Here is a 25,091-nt window from a genome sequence, read left to right on the forward strand (position 1 = left end):
ACATGTAGTATAATAGTGAATACATCAAAACTATGAAGTAACACATATGGAACTTATGTCTTCACTGTTATTCTACAATGAAGAAAATAGTCAAACATAAAGAAAAACCCTTGAATGAGTCGGTGTTCTGAACCTTTGACTGGTACTGTATGTTGTAGTGCACTGCTATGTAGGGTGCATATGTAGTGCACTACTGGTGTCATTTGAGACAGGACCTGTGTTACATTTTGGTGTGGGTTTGGCTGAGAGGTGTGGGTTTGGCTGAGAGGGATATTGAAAATGAATATGTCTCCTGAATATGTCGGCTGCTGCTAGTTACATTTGAATATGTTTTCACTCTTCACACCCACATGTAAAATACGAGGGATGAGACATTTCAGCCGACGCTGAAGTGAGAGAGTGTGTGAGAGATAGAGAGCGAGGGATCGAGTAGACAGAGGAAAGGTAGAGGTAGGAGGAGAGAGAGAGGGGAGGAAGGGGTAGAAGGAGAGAGAGAGAGGAGGGGTAGAAGGAGAGAGAGGAGAGGTAGAAGGAGAGAGAGGAGTGGGTAGAAGGAGAGAGAGGGGAGTGGTAGAAGGAGAGAGAGAGGGAGTAGAAGGAGAGAGAGAGGGGAGGGGTAGAAGGAGAGAGAGAGGAGGGGTAAAAGGGAGAGAGAGGGAGTAGAAGGGAGAGAGAGAGGAGGGGTAGAAGGAGAGAGAGAGGGAGGGGTAGAAGGAGAGAGAGGGAGTAGAAGGAGAGAGAGAGGGAGGGGTAGGAGGAGAGAGAGAGGGGGAGTAGAAGGGAGAGAGAGATGAGGGGTAGAAGGAGAGGGGAGTAGGGAGAGAGAGAGAGGACGGGTAGGAGAGAGAGAGGGGAGTAGAAGGAGAGAGAGAGGAGGGGTAGAAGGAGAGAGAGGAGTGGGTAGAAGGAGAGAGAGAGGAGGAGTAGAGGGAGAGCGAGGGGGAGTAGAAGGAGAGAGAGAGGAGGGGTAGGAGGAGAGAGAGGGGAGTAGAAGGAGAGAGAGGAGTGGGTAGAAGGAGAGAGAGATGAGGGGTAGAAGGAGAGGGGAGTAGAAGGAGAGAGAGCGGAGGGGTAGAAGGAGAGAGAGGAGTGGGTAGAAGGAGAGAGAGAGGAGGGGTAGAAGGAGAGCGAGGGGAGTAGAAGGAGAAAGAGAGGAGGGGGTAGAAGGAGAGAGAGGAGTGGGTAGAAGGAGAGAGAGAGAGGGGGAGTAGAAGGAGAGAGAGAGGAGGGGTAGAAGGAGAGAGAGAGGAGGGGTAGAAGGAGAGAGAGGGAGTAGAAGGAGAGAGAGAGGAGGGGTAGGAGGAGAGAGAGAGGGGTAGAAGGGAGAGAGAGATGAGGGGGTAGAAGGAGAGAGAGATGAGGGGTAGAAGGAGAGGGGAGTAGAAGGAGAGAGAGGAGGGGGTAGAAGGAGAGAGAGGAGTGGGTAGAAGGAGAGAGAGAGGAGGGGTAGAAGGAGAGCGAGGGGAGTAGAAGGAGAGAGAGAGGGAGGGGTAGGAGAAGAGAGAGGGGAGTAGAAGGGAGAGAGAGGAGTGGGTAGGAGAGAGAGAGGAGGGGTAGAAGGAGAGAGAGAGGGAGTAGAAGGAGAGAGAGAGGAGGGGGTAGAAGGAGAGAGAGAGGAGTGGGTAGAAGGAGAGAGAGAGAGGAGGGGTAGAAGGAGAGAGAGAGGAGTGGGTAGAAGGAGAGAGAGGAGGGGGGTAGAAGGGAGAGAGAGGGAGGGGTAGAAGGAGAGAGAGAGGAGAAGAAGGGGTAGAGGGGAGGAGAGAGAGGAGAGGAAGGGGTAGAAGGAGAGAGGGAGGGAGGGGTAGAAGGAGAGAGAGAGGAGAGGAAGGAGAGAGAGAGGAGGGGTAGAAGGAGAGAGAGGAGTGGGTAGAAGGGGAGAGAGAGAGAGAGGGGGAGTGGGAGAAGGGAGAGAGGGGAGGGGTAGAAGGAGAGAGAGAGGGAGAGGAAGGGGTAGAAGGAGAGAGAGAGGAGGGGTAGAAGGAGAGAGAGGAGGGGGGGTAGAAGGAGAGAGAGAGGAGGGGTAGAAGGAGAGAGAGAGAGAGGAAGGGGTAGAAGGAGAGAGAGAGGAGGGGGTAGAAGGGAGAGAGAGGAGAGGAAGGGGTAGAAGGAGAGAGAGAGGAGGGGGGTAGAAGGAGAGAGAGAGAGGAGAGGAGTGGGTAGAAGGGAGAGAGAGGAGGGGTAGAAGAAGAGAGAGAGTGGAGTAGAAGGAGAGAGAGGAGAGGGGTAGAAGGAGAGAGAGAGGAGTGGGTAGAAGGAGAGAGGGGAGTAGAAGGAGAGAGAGAGGAGGGGTAGAAGGGAGAGAGAGGAGTGGGTAGAGGGAGAGAGAGAGGAGGGGTAGAAGGAGAGAGAGGAGGGGGTAGAAGGGAGAGAGAGGAGAGGAAGGGGTAGAAGGAGAGAGAGAGAGGAGGGGGTAGAAGGAGAGAGAGAGGGAGAGGAAGGGGGGTAGAAGGAGAGAGAGAGGGAGGGGTAGAAGAGAGAGAGAGAGGGAGTGGGTAGAGGGAGAGAGAGAGAGGAGGGGTAGAAGAGAGAGAGAGGGGGGGTAGAAGGGAGAGAGGAGGGTAGAAGGAGAGAGAGAGGGGGTAGAAGGAGAGAGGAGAGGAAGGGGTAGAAGGAGAGAGAGAGGGAGGGGTAGAAGGAGAGAGGGGAGTAGAAGGAGAGAGAGAGGAGGGGTAGAAGGAGAGAGAGGAGGGTGGGAGAGAGGAGGAGGGGTAGAAGGAGAGAGAGAGGAGAGGAGAGGAAGGGGTAGAAGGAGAGAGAGAGGAGAGGAGGGGTAGAAGGGAGAGAGAGAGGAGGGGTAGAAGGAGAGAGAGAGGAGGGGTAGAAGGAGAGAGAGAGGAGAGGAAGGGGTAGAAGGGAGAGAGAGGAGGGGTAGAAGGAGAGAGAGAGAGGAGAGGAGTGGGTAGAAGGAGAGAGAGAGGAGGGATAGAAGAAGAGAGAGAGTGGAGTAGAAGGAGAGAGAGGAGGGGTAGGAGGAGAGAGAGGGAGTAGAAGGAGAGAGAGAGAAGGGGTAGAAGGAGAGAGAGGAGGGGTAGAAGGGAGAGAGAGGGAGGGGTAGAAGGAGGAGAGAGGAGAGGAAGGGGTCAGAAGGAGAGAGAGAGGAGTGGGTAGAAGGGAAGGAGAGATCTGTCCTTTGCTCTCTCTCTCTCTCTCTCTCTCTCTCTCTCTCTCTCTCTCTCGAGAGAGAGAGAGAGAGGAGAGGAGTGGGTAGAAGGGAGAGAGAGGAGGGATAGAAGAAGAGAGAGAGTGGAGTAGAAGGAGAGAGAGAGGAGGGGTAGGAGGAGAGAGAGGGGAGTAGAAGGGAGAGAGAGAGGAGGGGTAGAAGGAGAGAGAGGAGGGGTAGAAGGAGAGAGAGAGGAGGTGTAGAAGGAGAGAGAGAGGGAGAGGTAGAAGGAGAGAGAGGAAGATGAGAGGAAGGGGTAGAAGGAGAGAGAGAGGAGGGGTAGAAGGAGAGAGAGGAGAGGGAAGGGGTAGAAGGAGAGAGAGGGGTAGAAGGGAGAGAGAGGGGGAGGGGTAGAAGGAGAGAGAGATGAGGGGTAGGAGAGAGAGAGAGGAGAGGTAGGAGAAAGAGGAGAGAAGAGAGGAGATGCAGAATGAGAGAGGAGAGGAGACAGAAGGAGAGGAGAGGTAGAAGGAGAGAAGAGAGGAGAGGAGATGCAGAAGGAGAGAGGAGAGGAGACAGAAGGAGAGGAGAGGTAGAAGGAGAGAGGAGAGGAGACAGAAGGAGAGAAAGGAGATCAGAGTGCAGTCTGCCATAATGAAACTGGATTTATTCAGTGTACCACTTTGGCACAAGGAATGTAAATGCTGCTTGGGTTTTCTCTGCCATTTGTATGATAGTCCAAGAATTTTGTTTCAGAACATTTTTGGAGAGGAGGTCCCTTATACACAATGTGACAGGATGCAGAAAGTGGAAGAGAATATGCCATGCTTCTCCCTCCCGCCATCTCTCCTTCCCTCTGTCCTTTGCTCACTCTCTCGCCCCCCCATCTCTCTCTCTCTCTCTCTCTCTCTCTCTCTCTCTCTCTCTCCCTCTCTCTTGCTCAACTACGAGGTTGTTATGTAGGCTGTGACTGTCTGAGACATCTTCCATCTCTGTCTTTGGTTCAGTCTATCAGGTATGAAGGTAAGACCCAGATGCGGACAACGTCGAATTAACAATGGTTTAATAATCCAACAGGGGCAGGCAATAGACAGGTCAAGGGGTCAGTAAACCAGATGTGGGGCAATGGTACCGGACGGCAGGCCGGCTCAGGACCAGGCAGGCTCAGGACCAGGCAGGCTCAGGACCAGGCAGGCGGGCTCAGAGTCAGGACAGGCAAGGGTCAAAACCAGGAGGGTGAGAAATAGAGACTGATAAAAGCAGGAGCTGAGACAAAACCACTGGTCGACTTGACAAACAAGACGAACAAGCGACAGACAAACGGAGAACACAGGTATAAATACCCAGGGGATAATGGGGAAGATGGGCGACGCCTGAAGGGGGGAGGAGACAATCACAAAGACAGGTGAAACAGATTAGGGTGTGACACAGTCAGCGTTCCTTTGTGTCTCCTCTGTTGTCTCCTCTGTTGTCTCCTAGGACTGTGGTCAAATGTCACAAATCGCCTGACAGTTGTATAAAAGTCATTTTAGATAGCTTGGGTTGGATAGAAGCCATCTTCATTTCCTCCTTTTTCCTTTTACAACGAGGAAGTTGTTATGAACTCTGAAAAGGATCTACCCTGTGCATCTGCCACCATATGTCTTGTATAACAACTCTGGTCAGGTCACATGGTCAGGAACAAAAATCTGGATTTACTAGTTTATCTATCCTTGTTTATTGAACCAAATAACAGTGACCCCTTCTTCTTCTCTGCCCATCTCTACCATTTCTCTTCCTCTACCTCCCTGTGTCTCCCCTCTCCATGTGTGTCTCTCTCTTCTCCCTTCCTCTCTCTCCTCTGCCTCTACCTGTCCGGTCCCCCCCCCCCGTCCTACGATAGGGAGGGTAGCCTGAAGCCGGGCGATCGTCTGATGTGTGTGGATGGGGTGCCCCTCCACAGTGCCAACCACAGGGATGCCCTCGCCGTGCTCAACCAGTGTGGTCAGGAGGCCCTCCTACAGATCGAGTATGACGTCTCTATCATGAGTAAGAGAAACCGTCCATCAAGAAATGTAATGTATTCTATTCTAGTCATCGGGATCTGTGTCTCTCATCAAGAGGAGGTATCTGGGGTCTGTGTCCCTCATCAAGAGGAGGTATCTGGGGTCTGTGTCCCTCATCAAGAGGAGGTATCTGGGATCTGTGTCCCTCATCAAGAGGAGGTATCTGGGATCTGTGTCCCTCATCAAGAGGAGGTATATGGGGTCTGTGTCCCTCATCAAGAGGAGGTATCTGGGGTCTGTGTCCCTCATCAAGAGGAGGTATCTGGGATCTGTGTCCCTCATCAAGAGGAGGTATCTGGGGTCTGTGTCCCTCATCAAGAGGAGGTATCTGGGGTCTGTGTCCCTCATCAAGAGGAGGTATCTGGGATCTGTGTCCCTCATCAAGAGGAGGTATCTGGGGTCTGTGTCCCTCATCAAGAGGAGGTATCTGGGGTCTGTGTCCCTCATCAAGAGGAGGTATCTGGGATCTGTGTCCCTCATCAAGAGGAGGTATCTGGGATCTGTGTCCCTCATCAAGAGGAGGTATCTGGGATCTGTGTCCCTCATCAAGAGGAGGTATCTGGGGTCTGTGTCCCTCATCAAGAGGAGGTATCTGGGATCTGTGTCCCTCATCAAGAGGAGGTATCTGGGATCTGTGTCCCTCATCAAGAGGAGGTATCTGGGATCTGTGTCCCTCATCAAGAGGAGGTATCTGGGGTCTGTGTCCCTCCTGGAGAAACATTGTGTTATTTCTTCTCAGACAGGAAGTTTAGTGGTACTCCTTCTGCTCTCAGACTGTCTCTGGTCTCGTTTTCTTTTATTTCTGAATCTCAAACAGCAGGTTTTCTGAGTGGCAGGGTTGGCGACCTTTGAGCTCCTCCCTGTATTGAAGGTGAAGTGGTTACCCAGTGTTGCCGGACTCTTTTCCAGCCCAACTACCCCCCCCCCAGCCCTCCCAAACCACTGGAGCAAGGAGAACTACAGCCCCCAGACTCCCTCTACACAGGGTTCTCTGGCTTGGTATAGTGATGTACTGTGGCTGCAACAGGGAGAACTACAACCCCCAGACTCCCTCTACACAGGGTTCTCTGGCTTGGTATAGTGATGTACTGTGGCTGCAACAGGGAGAACTACAACCCCCAGACTCCCTCTACACAGGGTTCTCTGGCTTGGTATAGTGATGTACTGTGGCTGGGTCCAAGGCAGACTAGCTCTGTTACAAAAGTTTGAATGCTCTCTTCATATATCAAACCTGCAGAACATAACCCCCCCTATCGATTAAATGGTTGATACACTTAGCTAGCTGCAGATTTACATTTTGGATTCATTTATCAGACACTCTTAACCAGAGCAATTAGGGTTGAGAGCCTTGCTCAAGGGCACATCGACAGATTGTTCACCTCGTCGGCTCAGGGATTCGAACCAGTAACATTTTGGTGACTGGCCCAACACAAGGTTACCTGCAGCCCCAGATCTCTATGGCTTTTAGACAAGGGAAACAGCAGCTGTTGTCTCTTTCTCCTCCAAACCTCATCCAATATTACAGATTACAATTATCAACTATCACAGTATAGTGTACAAAATGTGCTATTCAATAGCTGTATTTTCCTGGCCACAATACTGCTGTTTTCCATCCTTCCCCACGAATCAGGGATTCCGACCTGGGATACCAGATGAGTGGACAAAACACTCCGGTCATTGAATACGGCAGGGTAGCCAATTGGTTAGAGCGTTGGACTAGTAACCGGAAGGTTGCAAGTTCAAATCCCCGAGCTGACAAGGTACAAATCTGTTGTTCTGCCCCTGATCAAGGCAGTTAACCCACTAGGCTGTCATTGAAAATAAGATTTTGTTCTAAACTGACTTGCCTGGTTAAATAAAGGTAAAAAAAGAAAATGACAGTAATTGACCAATTATGGTAAATCAGGTAAAAAAAAAAAAAATCACTTCAGTCCTCAAGGGCTGGAACTGAACTTCCCTGGACCATAATTACAGCTAATTGTCCCATGTTCCTGCTGTTAACCTCTCATTGTAATACGTTTCTGGGAGGTGGACTCTGAATGCCATATCGTAGTCATCATAGAGTTGCAGGAATTAAAAAGTTTAAACTGTGGAACAGTATCTTTGTGTCTAACTATCCATATGCATTTCATGAGTATTGTGAGAATTATTCTGCCAAAACTGCAACCTCTTTTTTTAAGCCTGCAACCGCATTCTATCAAACTTTATCTGTGACCTTTCAGATACTGTGACGAATGTGTCTGGTCCCCTATTGGTGGAGATCGCCAAGTCACCAGGGGCGGCTCTGGGTATCACCTTGACAACCGCCACCCACAGGAACAAACAGGTCATCGTCATCGACAGGATCAAAGCAGCTAGTGTGGTGGACAGGTGAGCAGACAGACCCACAGGTAGTGTGGTGGACAGGTGAGCAGACAGACCCACAGCTAGTGTGGTGGACAGGTGAGCAGACAGACCCACAGGTAGTGTGGTGGACAGGTGAGTTGACAGACCCACAGGTAGTGTGGTGGACAGGTGAGTTGACAGACCCACAGCTAGAGTGGTAGACAGGTGAGCAGACAGACCCACAGCTAGTGTGGTGGACAGGTGAGTTGACAGACCCACAGGTAGTGTGGTGGACAGGTGAGTTGACAGACCCACAGCTAGAGTGGTGGACAGGTGAGCAGACAGACCCACAGCTAGTGTGGTGGACAGGTGAGTTGACAGACCCACAGGTAGTGTGGTGGACAGGTGAGTTGACAGACCCACAGCTAGAGTGGTGGACAGGTGAGCAGACAGACCCACAGCTAGTGTGGTGGACAGGTGAGTTGACAGACCCACAGGTAGTGTGGTGGACAGGTGAGTTGACAGACCCACAGCTAGTGTGGTGGACAGTTGAGCAGACAGACCCACAGCTAGTGTGGTGGACAGGTGAGTTGACAGACCCACAGCTAGTGTGGTGGACAGGTGAGTTCACAGACCCACAGCTAGTGTGGTGGACAGGTAGCAGACAGACCCACAGCTAGAGTGGTGGACAGGTGAGTTGACAGACCCACAGCTAGAGTGGTGGACAGGTGAGCAGACAGACCCACAGCTAGAGTGGTGGACAGTTGAGCAGACAGACCCACAGCTAGAGTGGTGGACAGGTTAGTTGACAGACCCACAGCTAGTGTGGTAGACAGGTGAGCAGACAGACCCACAGCTAGAGTGGTGGACAGGTGAGTTGACAGACCCACAGCTAGTGTGGTAGACAGGTGAGCAGACAGACCCACAGCTAGAGTGGTGGACAGGTGAGTTGACAGACCCACAGCTAGAGTGGTGGACAGGTGAGTTGACAGACCCACAGCTAGAGTGGTGGACAGGTGAGTTGACACACCCACAGCTAGAGTGGTGGACAGGTGAGTTGACAGACCCACAGCTAGAGTGGTGGACAGGTGGGCAGACAGACCCACAGCTACAGTGGTGGACAGGTGAGTTGACAGACCCACAGCTAGAGTGGTGGACAGGTGGGCAGACAGACCCACAGCTAGAGTGGTGGACAGGTGACCTGACAGACCCACAGCTAGAGTGGTGGACAGGTGAGTTGACAGACCCACAGCTCGAGTGGTGGACAGGTGAGTTGACAGACCCACAGCTAGAGTGGTAGACAGGTGAGTTGACAGACCCACAGCTAGAGTGGTGGACAGGTGAGTTGACAGACCCACAGCTAGAGTGGTGGACAGGTGACCTGACAGACCCACAGCTAGAGTGGTGGACACGTGAGTTGACAGACCCACAGCTAGAGTGGTGGACAGGTGAGCAGACAGACCCACAGCTAGAGTGGTGGACAGGTGACCTGACAGACCCACAGCTAGAGTGGTGGACAGGTGAGTTGACAGACCCACAGCTAGAGTGGTGGACAGGTGAGCTGACAGACCCACAGCTAGAGTGGTGGACAGGTGAGCAGACAGACCCACAGCTAGAGTGGTGGACAGGTGAGTTGACAGACCCACAGCTAGAGTGGTGGACAGGTGAGCAGACAGACCCACAGCTAGAGTGGTGGACAGGTGACCTGACAGACCCACAGCTAGAGTGGTGGACAGGTGACCTGTCAGACCAACAACTAGAGTGGTGGACTGGTGACCTGTCAGACCAACAGTTAGAGTGGTGGACAGGTGAGTTGACAGACACACAGGTAGTGTGGCGGACAGGTGAGTTGACAGACACACAGGTAGTGTGGTGGACAGGTGAGCTGAACTGGTAGACAGTCTACCTATCACGTCATTCCTCAGATAGACAGTCTAGCTATCACGTCATTCCTCAGATAGACAGTCTACCTATCACGTCATTCCTCAGATAGACAGTCTAGCTATCACGTCATTCCTCAGATAGACAGTCTAGCTATCACGTCATTCCTCAGATAGACAGTCTAGCTATCACGTCATTCCTCAGATAGACAGTCTAGCTATCACGTCATTCCTCAGATAGACAGTCTAGCTATCACGTCATTCCTCAGATAGACAGTCTAGCTATCACGTCATTCCTCAGATAGACAGTCTAGCTATCACGTCATTCCTCAGATAGACAGTCTAGCTATCACGTCATTCCTCAGATAGACAGTCTAGCTATCACGTCATTCCTCAGATAGACAGTCTACCTATCACGTCATTCCTCAGGAGAGCACATTAGAATACAAATACTGCTCTATGTCTCTCTCTCTCTGTCTTTCTCTCTCCCTCTCTCCCTCTCTTTCTCTCTCTGACTCTGTCTGTCTGTCTGTCTGTCTTTCTCTCTTTCTCTCTCTCTTTCTCTCTCTTCTCTCTCTTTCTCTTTCTCTCTTTTCTCTTCTCTCTCTTTCTTTCTCACTTTCTCTCTTTCTCTCTTTCTCTCTCTCTTTCTCTCTCTCTTTCTCTCTCTTTCTCTCTCTTTCTCTCTCTTCTCTCTTTCTTTCTTTCTCTCTCTCTTTCTTTCTCTCTCTCTTTCTTTCTCTCTCTCTTTCTTCTCTCTCTCTTTCTTTCTCTTTCTCTCTCTCTTTCTTTCTCTCTCTCTTTCTCTCTCTCTTTCTTTCTCTGTCTCTCTTTCTCTCTCACCTCAATTCAAGGGGCTTTATTGGCATGGGAAACATATGTTAACATTGCCAAAGCAAGTGAGGTAGATAATATACAAAGTGAAATAAACATTAACAGTAAACATTAAACACACAGACGTTTCAAAACAATAAAGACATTTCAAATGTCATATTATGTATATATACAGTGTTGTAACAATGTACGAATGGTTAAATGGGCTCTCTCTCTCTTTCTCTCTCCCATCTCTCTCTCTCTCTCTCTCTCTCTCTCTCCTCTCTTTCTCTCTCTCTCTCTCTCTCTCTCTCTCTCTCTCTCTCTCTCCCCATCTAAACATTCATCTCTCTCTCCCCATCTCTCTCTCTCTCTCTCTCTCTCTCTCTCTCTCTCTCTCTCTCTCTCTCTCTCCAGGTGTGGAGCTCTCCATACAGGGGACCACATCCTGTCCATCGATGGGACCAGCACAGAGCACTGTTCAGTCCTAGAGGCCACACAGCTGCTTGCCAGCACATCAGACCAGGCCAAGCTAGAGATCCTCTCTGCCCACCACAGCAGACTGCCTAACAAACCACAGGACACTGGTGAGTACGGAGAGATAACACACACAAACACACACACACACACACACTCAGCAGGGACATGCCTGTGATGTCGCTTGCCTTTAGTTGTTTTAATTAGCTGTACTGAGCCTAATGTTTCCCCATGAGTATAACACTGAGACCTGCTTGCACACAGAAACACACGCACACACACTCACACACTCAGCAGGGACAGGCCTGTGATTTTGTTTGCCGCCAGTTGTTTTAATTAGCTGTACAGGGCTTAATGTTTCCCCATGAGTATAACACTGAGAACCAGATTTATTCAGAGATGCACACATGCCAAAAATCCTGAAATCTCAGTCAGAGTTGAGCCCTGCATAGTGTGATACAAGCACAAAGCTTTTTCGCACAACGTGTCATGTATCCGATGCTGCAGTGGAATATCTAGAGAGCCACAGCCCAGCAGACGAGAGCACATCAGACAGACAGGACAGACTAGAGCAGGACAGACTAGAGCAGATCAGACTAGAGCAGGACAGACTAGAGCAGGACAGACTAGAGCACATCAGACTAGAGCAGGACAGACTAGAGCAGGACAGACTAGAGGAGGACAGACTAGAGGAGGACAGACTAGAGGAGGACAGACTAGAGGAGGACAGACTAGAGCTGGACAGGCTAGAGCAGGACAGACTAGAGCACATCAGACTAGAGCAGGACAGACTAGAGCACAGACTAGAGCAGGACAGACTAGAGCAGGACAGACTAGAGCAGGACAGACTAGAGCAGGACAGACAAGAGGAGGACAGACTAGAGAAGGACAGACTAGAGGAGGACAGACTAGAGCAGGACAGACTAGAGCAGGACAGGCTAGAACACAGACTAGAGCAGGACAGACTAGAGCAGGACAGACTAGAGAGGAGGACAGACTAGAGGAGGACAGACTAGAGGAGGACAGACTAGAGGAGGACAGACTAGAGCAGGACAGACTAGAGCAGGACAGACTAGAACACAGGCTAGAGCAGGACAGACTTGAGCAGGAGAGACTAGAGCAGGACAGACTAAAGTAGGACAGACAGACTAGAACACAGACTAGAGGAGGACAGACAAGAGCACATCAGACTAGAGCACATCAGACTAGAGCAGGACAGACTAGAGCACATCAGACTAGAGCAGGACAGACTAGAGCAGGACAGACTAGAGCAGGACAGACTAGAGCACATCAGACTAGAGCAGGACAGACTAGAGCAGGACAGACTAGAGCACATCAGACTAGAGCACATCAGACTAGAGCGGGACAGACTAGAGCAGGACAGACTAGAGCGACATCAGACTAAAGCAGGACAGACTAGAGCACATCAGACTAGAGAAGGACAGACTAGAGCACATCTGACTAGAGCACGACAGGCTAGAGCACATCAGACTAGAGCAGGACAGACTAGAGCAGGACAGACTAGAGCACATCAGACTAGAGCAGGACAGACTAGAGCACATCAGACTAGAGCACATCAGACTAGAGCAGGACAGACTAGAGCACATCAGACTAGAGCACATCAGACTAGAGCAGGACAGACTAGAGCACATCAGACTAGAGCACATCAGACTAGAGCAGGACAGACTAGAGCAGGACAGACTAGAGCACATCAGACTAGAGCAGGGCAGACTAGAGCATATCAGACTAGAGCAGGACAGACTAGAGCACCTCAGACTAGAGCAGGACAGACTAGAGCAGGACAGACTAGAGCAGGACAGACTAGAGCAGGACAGACTAGAGCAGGACAGACTAGAGGAGGACAGACTAGAGCACATCAGACTAGAGCACATCAGACTAGAGCAGGACAGACTAGAGCAGGACAGACTAGAGCAGGACAGACTAGAGCACATCAGACTAGAGCAGGACAGACTAGAGCAGGACAGACTAGAGCACATCAGACTAGAGCACATCAGACTAGAGCAGGACAGACTAGAGCAGGACAGACTAGAGCACATCAGACTAGAGGACAGACTAGAGCACATCAGACTAGAGCAGGACAGACTAGAGCACATCAGACTAGAGCAGGGCAGACTAGAGCACATCAGACTAGAACACATGAGACTAGAGCACATCAGACTAGAGAAGGACAGACTAGAGCACATCAGACTAGAGCACATCAGACTAGAGCACATCAGTCTAGAGCAGGACAGACTAGAGCAGGACAGACTAGAGTAGCACAGACTAGAACACATCAGACTAGAGCACATCAGTCTAGAGCACATCAGACTAGAGCAGGACAGACTAGAGCACATCAGACTAGAGCACATCAGACTAGAGCACATCAGACTAGAGCAGGACAGACTAGAGCACATCAGACTAGAGCACATCAGACTAGAGCAGGACAGATTAGAGCAGATCAGACTAGAGCAGGACAGACTAGAGCACATCAGACTAGAGCAGGACAGACTAGAGCACATCAGACTAGAGCAGGACAGACTAGAGCACATCAGACTAGAGCAGGACAGACTAGAGCAGATCAGACTAGAGCAGGACAGACTAGAGCAGGACAGACTAGAGCACATCAGACTAGAGCAGGACAGACTAGAGCAGGACAGACTAGAGCAGGACAGACTAGAGCACATCAGACTAGAGCAGGGCAGACTAGAGCACATCAGACTAGAGCAGGACAGACTAGAGCAGGACAGACTAGAGCAGGACAGACTAGAGCAGGACAGACTAGAAGAGGACAGACTAGAAGAGGACAGACTAGAGCACATCAGACTAGAGCACATCAGACTAGAGCAGGACAGACTAGAGCAGGACAGACTAGAGCACATCAGACTAGAGCAGGACAGACTAGAGCAGGACAGACTAGAGCACATCAGACTAGAGCAGAACAGACTAGAGCAGGACAGACTAGAGCACATCAGACTAGAGCATTTCAGACTAGAGCAGGACAGACTAGAGCACATCAGACAAGAGAAGGACAGACTGGAGCACATCAGACTAGAGCACATCAGACTAGAGCAGGACAGACTAGAGCACATCAGACTAGAGCAGGACAGACTAGAGCAGGACAGACTAGAGCAGGACAGACTAGAGCAGGACAGACTAGAGCACATCAGACTAGAGCAGGGCAGACTAGAGCACATCAGACTAGAGCAGGACAGACTAGAGCACATCAGACTAGAGCAGGACAGACTAGAGCACATCAGACTAGAGCAGGACAGACTAGAGCAGATCAGACTAGAGCAGGACAGACTAGAGCAGACCATACTAGAGCAGGACAGACTAGAGCAGGACAGACTAGAGCAGGACAGACTAGAGCAGGACAGACTAGAGCAGGACAGACTAGAACACAGACTAGAGCACATCAGACTAGAGCAGGACAGACTAGAGCAGGACAGACTAGAGCAGGACAGACTAGAGCAGGACAGACTAGAGCAGGACAGACTAGAGCAGGACAGACTATAACAGGACAGACTAGAGCAGGACAGACTAGAGCAGGACAGACTAGAGCAGGACAGACTAGAGCAGGACAGACTATAGCAGGACGGACTAGAGCAGGACAGACTAGAGCAGGACAGACTAGAGCAGGACAGACTAGAGCACATCAGACTAGAGCAGGGCAGACTACAGCACATCAGACTAGAGCACATCAGACTAGAACACATCAGACTAGAGCACATCAGTCTAGAGCAGGACAGACTAGAGCACATCAGACTAGAGCACATCAGACTAGAGCAGGACAGACTAGAACACAGACTAGAGAAGGACAGACTGGAGGACATCAGACTAGATCACTTCAGACTAGAGCAGGGCGGACTAGAGCAGGACAGACTAGAGCACATCAGACTAGAGCACATCAGACTAGAGCACATCAGTCTAGAGCAGGACAGACTAGAGCAGGACAGACTAGAGCACATCAGACTAGAGCACATCAGACTAGAGCAGGACAGACTAGAGCAGGACAGACTAGAGCAGGACAGACTAGAGCAGGGCAGACTACAGCACATCAGACTAGAGCACATCAGACTAGAGCAGGACAGACTAGAGCAAGACAGACAAGAGCAGGACAGACAAGAGCAGGACAGACTAGAGCAGGACAGACTAGAGCACATCAGACTAGAGCACATCAGACTAGAGTGCATCAGACTAGAGCAGGACAGACTAGAGCAGGACAGACTAGAGCAGGGCAGACTAGAGCAGGGCAGACTAGAGCAGGACAGACTAGAGCACAGACAAGAACACATCAGATCAGAGCACATCAGACTAGAGCACATCAGACTAGAGCAGGGCAGACTAGAGCACATCAGACTAGAGCAGGACAGACTAGAGCACATCAGACTAGAGCAGGACAGACTAGAGCACATCAGACTAGAGCACGTCAGACTAAAGCACGACAGACTAGAGCACATCAGACTAGAGCAGGACAGACTAGAGCAATACAGACTAGAGCACATCAGACTAGAGCAGGACAGACTTGAGCATATCAGACTAGAGCAGGGCAGACTAGAGCAGGGCAGACTAGAGCAGACTAGAGCAGGGCAGACTAGAGCAGGACAGACTTGAGCAGACTAGAGCAGGGCAGACTAGAGCAGGGCAGACTAGAGCAGACTAGAGCAGGGCAGACTAGAGCAGGACAGACTAGAGCAGACTAGAGCAGACTAGTGCAGGGCAGAGTAGATCAGGGCGGATCAGAGTAGAGCAGTACAGAACACAACAGACTAGAGCAAGGCAGACTAGATTAGGGCACAGTAGAGCAGGGCAGAGCAGAGCAGAGCATAGCAGATCAGAGTAGAGCAGAGCAGAACACAGCAAACTAGAGCAGGGCAGAGTTGAACAGAACAACGCTCCCAGCCCTCACTGTGTGGAAGAATAAGAGGTCTCTGATACACCCAGACAGGCAGTATCTTACAGGATCTGATTCATGCCTTCTATGTGGGTCAGCTTATGCAAAAGGCTGCACTAGACATGCACAATCATCTGATGTTAGGAAAGTGAAAGCTGCAGATTTTATTTATTGTCACTGGCTATGCACCGAGAGTTTATGACTGGTTCAATTCAGTAGTGTGGTTAAACCATAGAGATACAGTATATTGTCAACTCTAGACACTGTACTTCAACTGTTATTTCAGTCCCATTCTATTCAATTCCATTCTTTTCAGTTTCCTTCTATTCAGTTCCATTGTATTCTATTCAGTTCCATTGTATTCTATTCACTTCCCTTCTATTCAGTTCCCTTCTATTCAGTTCCCTTCTATTCAGTTCGCTTCGATTCAGTTCGCTTCGATTCAGTTCGCTTCGATTCAGTTCGCTTCTATTCAGTTCCATCTTCAACATGATTTAAGGATTAAGTAAGAACATGTCAGGTTGGTCTTCTTTACTATACACTGTACATACTGTAGCAGTTCTCCCAGAATTCAACAGTTTCAAAAATATTTTCCTACTATATCGTGGTTCTTGGCAGGGATTTGTGTTGGTGTGTACACTATGTTATGTTACTGTGAGGATTATATAACATCGTTGCATGGGTTGGTACACGCTACATGCTACACGCTAAATGCTACATGTTCCAGAGAGAACACAAGGCCTGTACTACAGCTTTTTGTTTCCCTTGAAGCCTTTGTATTTATTTAATTTTATTACTAATTTCAAAAATATATACTTTTACCCCTTTTTCTCCCCAATTTCTTGGTTTCCAATTGGTAGTTACAGTCTTGCCTCATCGCTGCTACTCCCATACGGACTCGGGAGAGACGAAGGTCGAGAGCCTCCGAAATACTTCCAAAATACGACCCAACAAAGTTTCTTCACACAATGCCGCTTAACCCGGAAGTCACACCGATGGGACAAGGATATCCCTCCTCTTGCCAAACCCTCCCATTGTGAAGATGGCACCGAAGGAGATGGCAGCATCGCGACTAGCTCTTAGAAAACTTTGCAGTATTTTGTTTTTTTTATGTACAATTTTTTACATTATTAGCTCAGGAAATGTTTTGTGTCATTACAAGAACTATTGGATATTAGAGTGGTGGTAACTCACCAGAACTACCAGCATTACGACCAGATATATGACATTATGGAGCAGATCATTTGTTCAGTCTCCCCAAAACAATTGAACTTGTTCCAGAGCCTGAGACAAAACATCGCCGGCAGAGGAGAGGCACTTGAGGCGGCCGGCTGTTTCGACTTAGGAGGCACGCACACCACCCACCGCTTCCGAATATATTACTTGCTAATGTTCAGTCTTTGGATAACAAAGTTGATGAGCTTAGAGCAAGGATTTCTTTCCGGAGAGCCATTGGAATAATTATGTCTCCGGGAAGCACAAGGGGGGGGGGTGTTTCATGATTAACGACTCATGGTGTAACTCTAGGAACATACAGGAACTCAAGTAATTTTGTTCACCCGACCTAGAGTACCTCACAATTAAATGCCGACCGTATTATCTCCCAAGAGAATTCTCCTCTGTCATCGCCACGGCCACGGCCCTCAAAGAACTTCACTGGACTTTATGCAAACTGGAAACCACATATCCTCGAGGCTGCATTTATTGTAGCTGGGGATTTTTACAAAGCAAATCTGAGGACTAGGCTGCCTAAATTCTATCAACATGTTGACTGTCCTACTCGCCCTACTAAGAATCTCAACCATTGCTATTCAAATGGTATACTTACAAGGCCCTCCCCTGCCCTCCTTTCGGCAAATCTGACCACGACTCCATCTTACTCCTCCCGTCCTATTGGCAGAAACTCAAACAGGAAGTGCCCGTGCTTCATAATATTCAATGCTGGTCTGACCAATCGGAATCCATGCTTCAGGATTGTTGATCACGTGGACTGGGATATGTTCTAGGTAGCGTGCAAAAATAATCTAGACACATACACAGATACGGTGACTGAGTTCATAGGGAAGTGTGTAGGAGATGTATTACCCACTGTGACTATTAAAACCTACCCTAACCAGAAACCGTGGATAGATGGTAGCATTTGTGAGCAACTGAAAGTGCAAACCATCGCATTTAACAATGGCAAAGCGACTGGTAATATAGCAGAATATAGACAGTGTAGTTATTTACTCCCCAATGCAATCAAACAAGCTAAATGTCAGACACAAGACGAACAGTTGAAGTTGGAAGTTTACATACACCTTAGCCAAATACATTTAAACTCAGTTTTTCACAATTCCTGACATGTAATCCTCGTAACAATTCCCTGTCTTCGGTCAGTTAGGATCACCACTCTATTTTAAGAATGTGAAATGTCAGAATGATAGTAGAGAGAATCATTCATTTCAGCTTTTATTTCTTTCATCACATTCCCAGTGGGTCAAAGTTTACATACACTCAATTAGTATTTGGTAGCATTGCATTTAAATTGTTTAACTTGGGTGAAACGTTTCGGGGTAGCCTTCCACAAACTTTCCACAATAAGTTGGGTGAATTTTGGCCCATTCCTCCTGACAGAGCTGGTGTAACTGAGTCAGGTTTGTAGGCCTCCTTGTACGCACACACTTTTTCAGTTCTGCCCACACATTTTCTAAGGGATTGAGGTCAGGGCTTTGTGATGGCCCCTCCAATACCTTGACTTTGTTGTCCTTAAGCCAACTTTGGAATTATGCTTGCGGTCATTGTCCATTTGGAAGACCCACTTGCGACCAAGCTTTAACTTCCTAACTGATGTCTTGAGATGTTGCTTCAATATATGTGCACATCATTTTCCGTCCTCATGATGCCATCTATTTTGTGAGGTGCACCAGCCCCTCCTGCAGCAAAGCATCCCCACAACATGATGCTGCAACCCCCGTGCTTCACGATTGGGATGGTGTTCTTCGGCTTGAAGGCCTCCCCCATTATCATCTAAACATAACAGTTGTCATTATGGCCAAACAGTTCTATTATTGTTTCATCAGACCAGAAAGAGTATAGAGTGCAGTATAGAGTATAGAGTGCAGTGATGTGTCCTATAAGGAGCATTGGTGGCAAATCTGATGGCCGAATGGTAAAGGACATCGAGCCACTCGAGAGCACCCTTACCTGCCGATCTATAAATGATGTCTCCGTAATCTAGCATGGGTAGGATGGTCATCTGAATCAGGGTTAGTTTGGCAGCTGGGGTGAAAGAGGAGCGATTATGATAGATTACAATAGAGGAAACCAAGTCTAGATTTAACTTTGGCCTACAGCTTTGATATGTGCGGAGAGAAGGACAGTGTATCGTCTAGCTATACTCCAAGGAACTTGAATGAGGTGACGACCTCAAGCTCTAAACCCTCAGAGGTAGTAATAACACCTGTGGGGAGAGGGGCAAACTTCTTACCAAACCACATGACCTTTGTTTTGGAGGTGTTCAGAACAAGTTTAAGGGCAGAGAAAGCTTGTTGGACACTAAGAAAGCTGTGTTGTAGAGCGTTTCACACAAACTCCGGGAGGGGCCAGCTGAGTAGAAGACTGTATCATCTGCATATAAATGGATGAGAGAGCTTCCTACTGCCTGAGCTATGTTGTTGATGTAAATTGAGAAGAGCGTAATCCTAGGATCGAGCCTTGGGGTACTGCCTCCTGAACAGCTAATCAAAGGGCCTCGTTTACACTGCTGCTGCTACTGTCTGTGTATTATCTATGCATAGTCCCTTTAACTCTACCTACATGTACACTACTGTTCAGAAGTTTGAGGCCACTTAGAAATGTCCTTGTTTTCCATGAAAACATACATGAAATTAGTTGCAAAATGAATAGGAAATATAGTAAAGATGTAAAGATGATGACAAGGATGTAAATAGTGATTTTTAATTGAAATAATAATTTGTTCCTCAAACTTTGGTTTCGTCAAAGTTTCCTCCATTTACAGCCTTGCAGACCTTTGGCGTTCTAGTTGTCAATTTGTTGAGGTAATCTGAAGAGATTTCACCCCATGCTTCCTGAAGCACCTCCCACAAGTTGGATTGGCTTTATGAGCACTTCTTACCTACCATACAGTAGCTGCTCCCACAACAGCTTAATAGGGTTGAGGTCCAGTGACTGTGCTGGCCACTCCGTTATAGACAGAACACCAGCTGACTGCTTCCTTGCTAAATAGTCATTGCATAGTTTGGAGCTGTGGTTTGGGTTATTGTCCTGTTGTATGAAGAAATCGGCTCCAATTAAGCGCCGTCCACAGGGTATGGCAAGGCGTTGCAAAATGGAGTGATAGCATTCTTTCTTCATGATCCCTTTTACCCTGTACAAATCTCCCACCCCTGATCATCATATTGCCTCCACCATGCTTGATAGATGGCGTCAAGCACTCCTCGAGCATCTTTTCATTTTTTATGTGTCTCACGAATGTTCTCCTTTGTGATCCGAACACCTCAAACTTAGATTTGTCTGTCTATAACACTTTCTTCCAATCTTCCTCTGTCCAGTGTCTGTGTTCTTATGCAATAAAATTATTATATGAGAGTAAGATAGAGAACAACTAAATGTGTCCTTACATGAGAAAAGTAATTTTAAATGTAGCTACTTTCCCCTTGCCCATCTTAATCTTTTATTTTTCATTGAACAGTCTGAGAAGGCCAGCATCCCTCTTTAATGTTGACGTTGAGGCTGGTGTTTTGCGCGTACTATATAATGAATTGGCCAGTTGAGGACTTGTGAGGCGTCTGTTTCTCAAACCAGACACTCTAATGTACTTGTCCTCTTGCTCAGTTGTGCACCGGGGCCTGCCACTCCTCTTTCTATTCTGGTTAGAGCCAGTTTGCGCTGTTCTGTGAAGGGAGTAGTACACAGTGTTGTATGAGATCATCAGTTCATTGGCAATTTCTCGCATGGAAAAACCTTCATTTCTCAGAACAAGAATAGACTCATGAGTTTCAGAAGAAAGTTCTTTGTTTCTGGCCATTTTGAGCCTGTAATCGAACCCACAAATGCTGATGCTCCAGATACTCAACTAGTTTAAGAAGGCTAGTTTTATTGCTTCTTTAATCAGAACAGCAGTTTTCAGCTGTGCTAACATAACTGCAAAAGGGTTTTCTAATTAGCCTTTTAAAATTATAAACTTGGAGTGGCTAACAACGTGCCATTGGAACACAGGAGTGATGGTTGCTGATAATGGGCCTCTGTTCGCCTATGTAGATATTCCACAAAAATAAGCCGTTTCTAGCTACAATAGTCATTTACAACATTAACAATGTCTACACTATATTTCTGATCAATTTGATATAATTTTAATGGACAAAACATTTGCTTTTCTTTCAAAAACAAGGATACTTCTAAGTGACCCTTAACTTTTGAACGGTACTGTACAGGTTACCTCAATTACCTTAACGAATCGGTACCCCTGTATATAGCCTCACTATTGTTATTTTACTGTTGCTGTTTAATTATTTGTTACTTGTTTTTTAAATTGACTCATCTATTTTTTACTTAACATTTATTTTTCTTAAAACTTCTTAAAGCATTGTTGGTTAAGGGCTTGTATGTAAGCATTTAACTGTAAGGTGACAAATATAATTTGATTTCATTTGATTTGGTGACAGACAGTGGCTGAGACAGCATATGTTCTGATTTTATACACTCTTTCAGAGAGGTAGTTAGCAAAACAGCCCGAAGACGTCTCAGAGAAACCAATACTCTTAGCCGGCCCACAAGAATGGAATGGTCTACCGTATCAAAAGATTGCATAGCAGAGAGCGTACCATTGACACCAAGAAAGCCAAGTTTTTCTAACACTTTTGATTAACAGGGCAAAATAGAAATGGACCTATAACAGTTAGGATCAGCCTGATCTCCTTTAAATAAAGGATGCATCGTGGTTGCATTCCAAGCAATGGGAACCTCCCAAGAGAGGACAGACAGGTTAAAAAAGGTCAGAGATTGGCTTGGCGATAATAGGGGCTTCAACCTTAAAGAAGAATGGATCCATCTGACCCAGATGTTTTTTGGGGGTTTAAGGACCTCAGACTCAGTGAGAAACTTGGTGGCGGGTAGTGATTTATTATCATTATTATTGCTGAAGGTGTAAACCCATTTTTTTTAGCAAGAGATAGCACTTGTATATGAAAGTAGCAGAAATTTGCAGAAAGTCGTTTTGGAAACATTTTATTTAATGGAAACAATAACGTTCTTGAACTTTTTTTGGCAACATAGTGATATATTCTTATTACTGTACAATGAGGAATTCAACTACAAAATACTAGTCTTCTCCCATTTGTTTAACCATTGCCCCCAACCACAACGTGTATAAACAACAACAATAAATAAGAATCAAATAAGATATTAGATACAAAACAAAAATGTGAAGAACATAAATCAATCAACTCTAATTAGCACGTCGGACAATATGCAAGTGTGTGTGAATGGATGGATGCATCAGATTTAGCCCCCTGAACAGCTTTCACAAGCGCTGCAGAGGCTGCTGTGTGGGGGAGGCGTTCCCTTCTTTGAATGTGTGGGGTTACAAGTTCCTTTCCCAGCTGCTCCAGGAACACCCTGCTCTTGTTCCGCTTATCAGGCATCCAGGTTGATCTTGTTCCATATCACAAAGGCATTGTAACATCGATGATGTTATGGAAGATGACCAGGGGCCAGCGGGCAGTCATCCTCCTGCAGCTGTTAGTTCCAATCACCTTGTCCAGGTTGTCCATACCTCCTATCTTGTGGTTGTAGTCCAGGATGATGGCTGGCTTCCTGTCCTCACCATCACTGATCTCAGCCGTTTTGTGCTGTGTGCTCAGGAGTACCACATTCTTGTTCCTCTTTGGGAGGTAAGCAACTAAAGTGGTTGAGGGGGTGAAGGGAAACTTTGATGAGAAGGCCTCTCTCCCCCTTGTTGCGAGGAGGGCAGGAGTGCAGGGGGGGAGCTCAGGCTTGTTCTCTCTAGCTGTGCCAACCATGGTGATCTTCCTCTTCAGGAGCTGCTGGCTGAGTTCAATCAGTAGCACATGCTGCTGTTTTTGTGTGTGTGTCAATGCTTTTATAACTGCCGGGTCAAAAATGACTCTAAGACAATCTTTGTACCCTGGTGGTGTACAGCTTCAATGGAAATATTAACAAAGGAGATGTTTGACTTTGTCTGATGTTGGGGGTCACTCTAGGAAAAGAAATCCAATTTCAAGTTAAAATAATATCATTTAGGGGGTTTTCTCTGCTGTTAAACATAGTGGTGAATATTTTTTTTTACCCTTAAGACAACACAAGGGTTAAATGGAAAAAACTGAGGATGGATAGGTTACTCCACAATAAACCTAAATGACAGGTTTAATGTGATAGGAAAAAACTGAGGATGGATCAACAACATTTAGTTACTCCACAATACTAACCTAAATAGTTTACTCCTGTGATAGGAAAAAACTGAGGATGGATCAATAACATTGTAGTTACTCCACAATACGAACCTAAAGTACAGAGGGAAAAGAAGGAAGCCTGTACAGAATAAAACTATTCAAAAACAAATATTCTGTTTGCAACAAGGCGCTAAAGTAAAACTGCAAATATAAATCAACTTCATGTTCTGAATATGTGTTATGTTGGGCCAAATCCAACACATCACTGAGTACCACTCTTCATATTTTCAAGCATGGTGGTGGCTGTTATGGAATGCTTGTCATCGGCACCGACTATGGTGTTTTGGGGGGGGATTAAGATACACGGAATAGAGCTAAACTCAAGCAAAGTCCCAGAGGAAAACATGGTTCAGTCTGCTTTCCAACAGACACTGGGAGACAAATTCACCTTTCAGCAGGACAATAACCTTAAAACACAAGGCCAATTATACACTGGAGTTGGTTACCAAGACGACATTGAATGTTCCTAAGTGACCTAGTTCAAGTTTGGACTTAAATTGTCTTGAAAATCTATGGCAAGACCTGAAAATGGCTATCTAACATTAATTAACAGCCAACTTGACAGAGCTTGAAGAATTGTTAAAATATTGATGTGCAAATATAGTACAATCCAAGTCTCTTAGAGACTTACCCAGAAAGGCTCGCAGCTGTAATCACTGCCAAAGGTGATTCTAACATGTATTGACTCAGGGGGTGTGAATTATATACAGAAATATCTAATACTTATATATATTAGATATTTCTGTATATAATTTTATATAAATGTGCTAAAAAAATTTAAAACATGTTTTCACTTTGTCATTATGAATTATTGTGTGTAGATGTGTGAGAGAGAGAAAAAAATGATTTTGTCCATTTTGAATTTCAGGCTGTAACACAACAAAATGTGGAATAAGACAAGGGGATACTTTCTGAAGGCACTGTGTGTGTGTGTGTGTGTGTGTGTGTGTGTGTGTGTGTGTGTGTGTGTGTGTGTGTGTGTGTGTGTGTGTGTGTGTGTGTGTGTGTGTGTGTGTGTGTGTGTGTGTGTGTGTGTGTGTGTGTGTGTGTGCGTGCGTGCGTGTGTGTGTGTGTGTGTGTGTGTGTGTGTGTGTTTTTCCAAGAGACCCCTTTAGTACCAGATGAATTACCCTGAGCTGCAGAACAGAACAGAGCAGCAGGATTAGCATTCTCTGGTTTGAGTTCTGTTTTCTCATTGGTTTAAAAACCTTGTGGCTGAATATCTGGAATACTGTAGCAGCCCCTGTCATGGTGGCTGTCATTGTATTATAGAAGGGGATAATGCACTGGGTGTGTGTGTGTGTATGTGTAGTAGTGTGTTTGTGTAGTGTGTGTGTGTGTTTGTGTAGTGTGTGTACTTGTGTGTGTGTATGTGTAGTAGTGTGTTTGTGTAGTGTGTCCGTGTGTACGTGTGTGTGTGTGTGTGTAGTAGTAGTGTGTTTGTGTAGTGTGTGTGTGTGTGTTTGTGTAGTGTGTGTACTTGTGTGTGTGTATGTGTAGTAGTGTGTTTGTGTAGTGTGTCCGTGTGTATGTGTGTGTGTGTGTGTGTGTGTAGTAGTAGTGTGTTTGTGTAGTGTGTCCGAGTGTGTGTCACCAGATCTAAACGCTGTTTAGTGATGTTGAGAGGTCGCAAAGCTTGGATTAGAAAAAGGGGGAAGATGAGAAAAGGGGGAGAGAGAGAAAGGTGGAGAGAGAGAGTGCGAGAGAAAGTGAAGGAGAGAGAGAGAGAGAGAGAGAGAGAGAGAGACACAGGGGTAGAGAGAGAGAGGAAGACAGAGATAGAAAGAGAGAGAAAAGATTCCAGTCATGTCATTACACCTCTCTTGATTCCTCCCAAGTTTCCTCCATCTTGTCCTCCCTCGTTTTCACTCTTGTTTCCTCCCTCTTTTCTCCCTCATTTCCTCCCCCCCCTTCCCCCGCCCCTTGCTGTGACTACACAGCTCCAACTTTGTGATTGTTCCCTCACCTACGTGGATTAATGGTCGTGTGTGGATCTGATTTAACATAATTAAAAGCTCACCTCAGTCCCTTTAAAGGTGGAATCCACGGTAGGGTTACACCGCCACTGTCCACCGACCACGGCCG

General features: G+C 47.3%; 1 protein-coding gene across 1 annotated transcript in view; it reads left to right on the forward strand.

The window, feature by feature from the left end:
* The window catches only part of LOC135539104 (glutamate receptor-interacting protein 2-like), a gene marked incomplete at both ends in the record, with an annotated part of 118,668 nt that overhangs the window by 56,422 nt on the left and 37,155 nt on the right, over window positions 1-25,091 (forward strand). The window contains 3 exon segments of the mRNA XM_064964959.1: window positions 4,983-5,128; window positions 7,368-7,515; window positions 10,581-10,750. Coding sequence (XP_064821031.1) covers window positions 4,983-5,128; window positions 7,368-7,515; window positions 10,581-10,750 — 464 coding nt within the window.

This window comes from Oncorhynchus masou, unplaced genomic scaffold, assembly GCF_036934945.1.
Source record: "Oncorhynchus masou masou isolate Uvic2021 unplaced genomic scaffold, UVic_Omas_1.1 unplaced_scaffold_1637, whole genome shotgun sequence".
In the NCBI taxonomy this organism is placed as follows: Eukaryota; Metazoa; Chordata; class Actinopteri; order Salmoniformes; family Salmonidae; genus Oncorhynchus; species Oncorhynchus masou.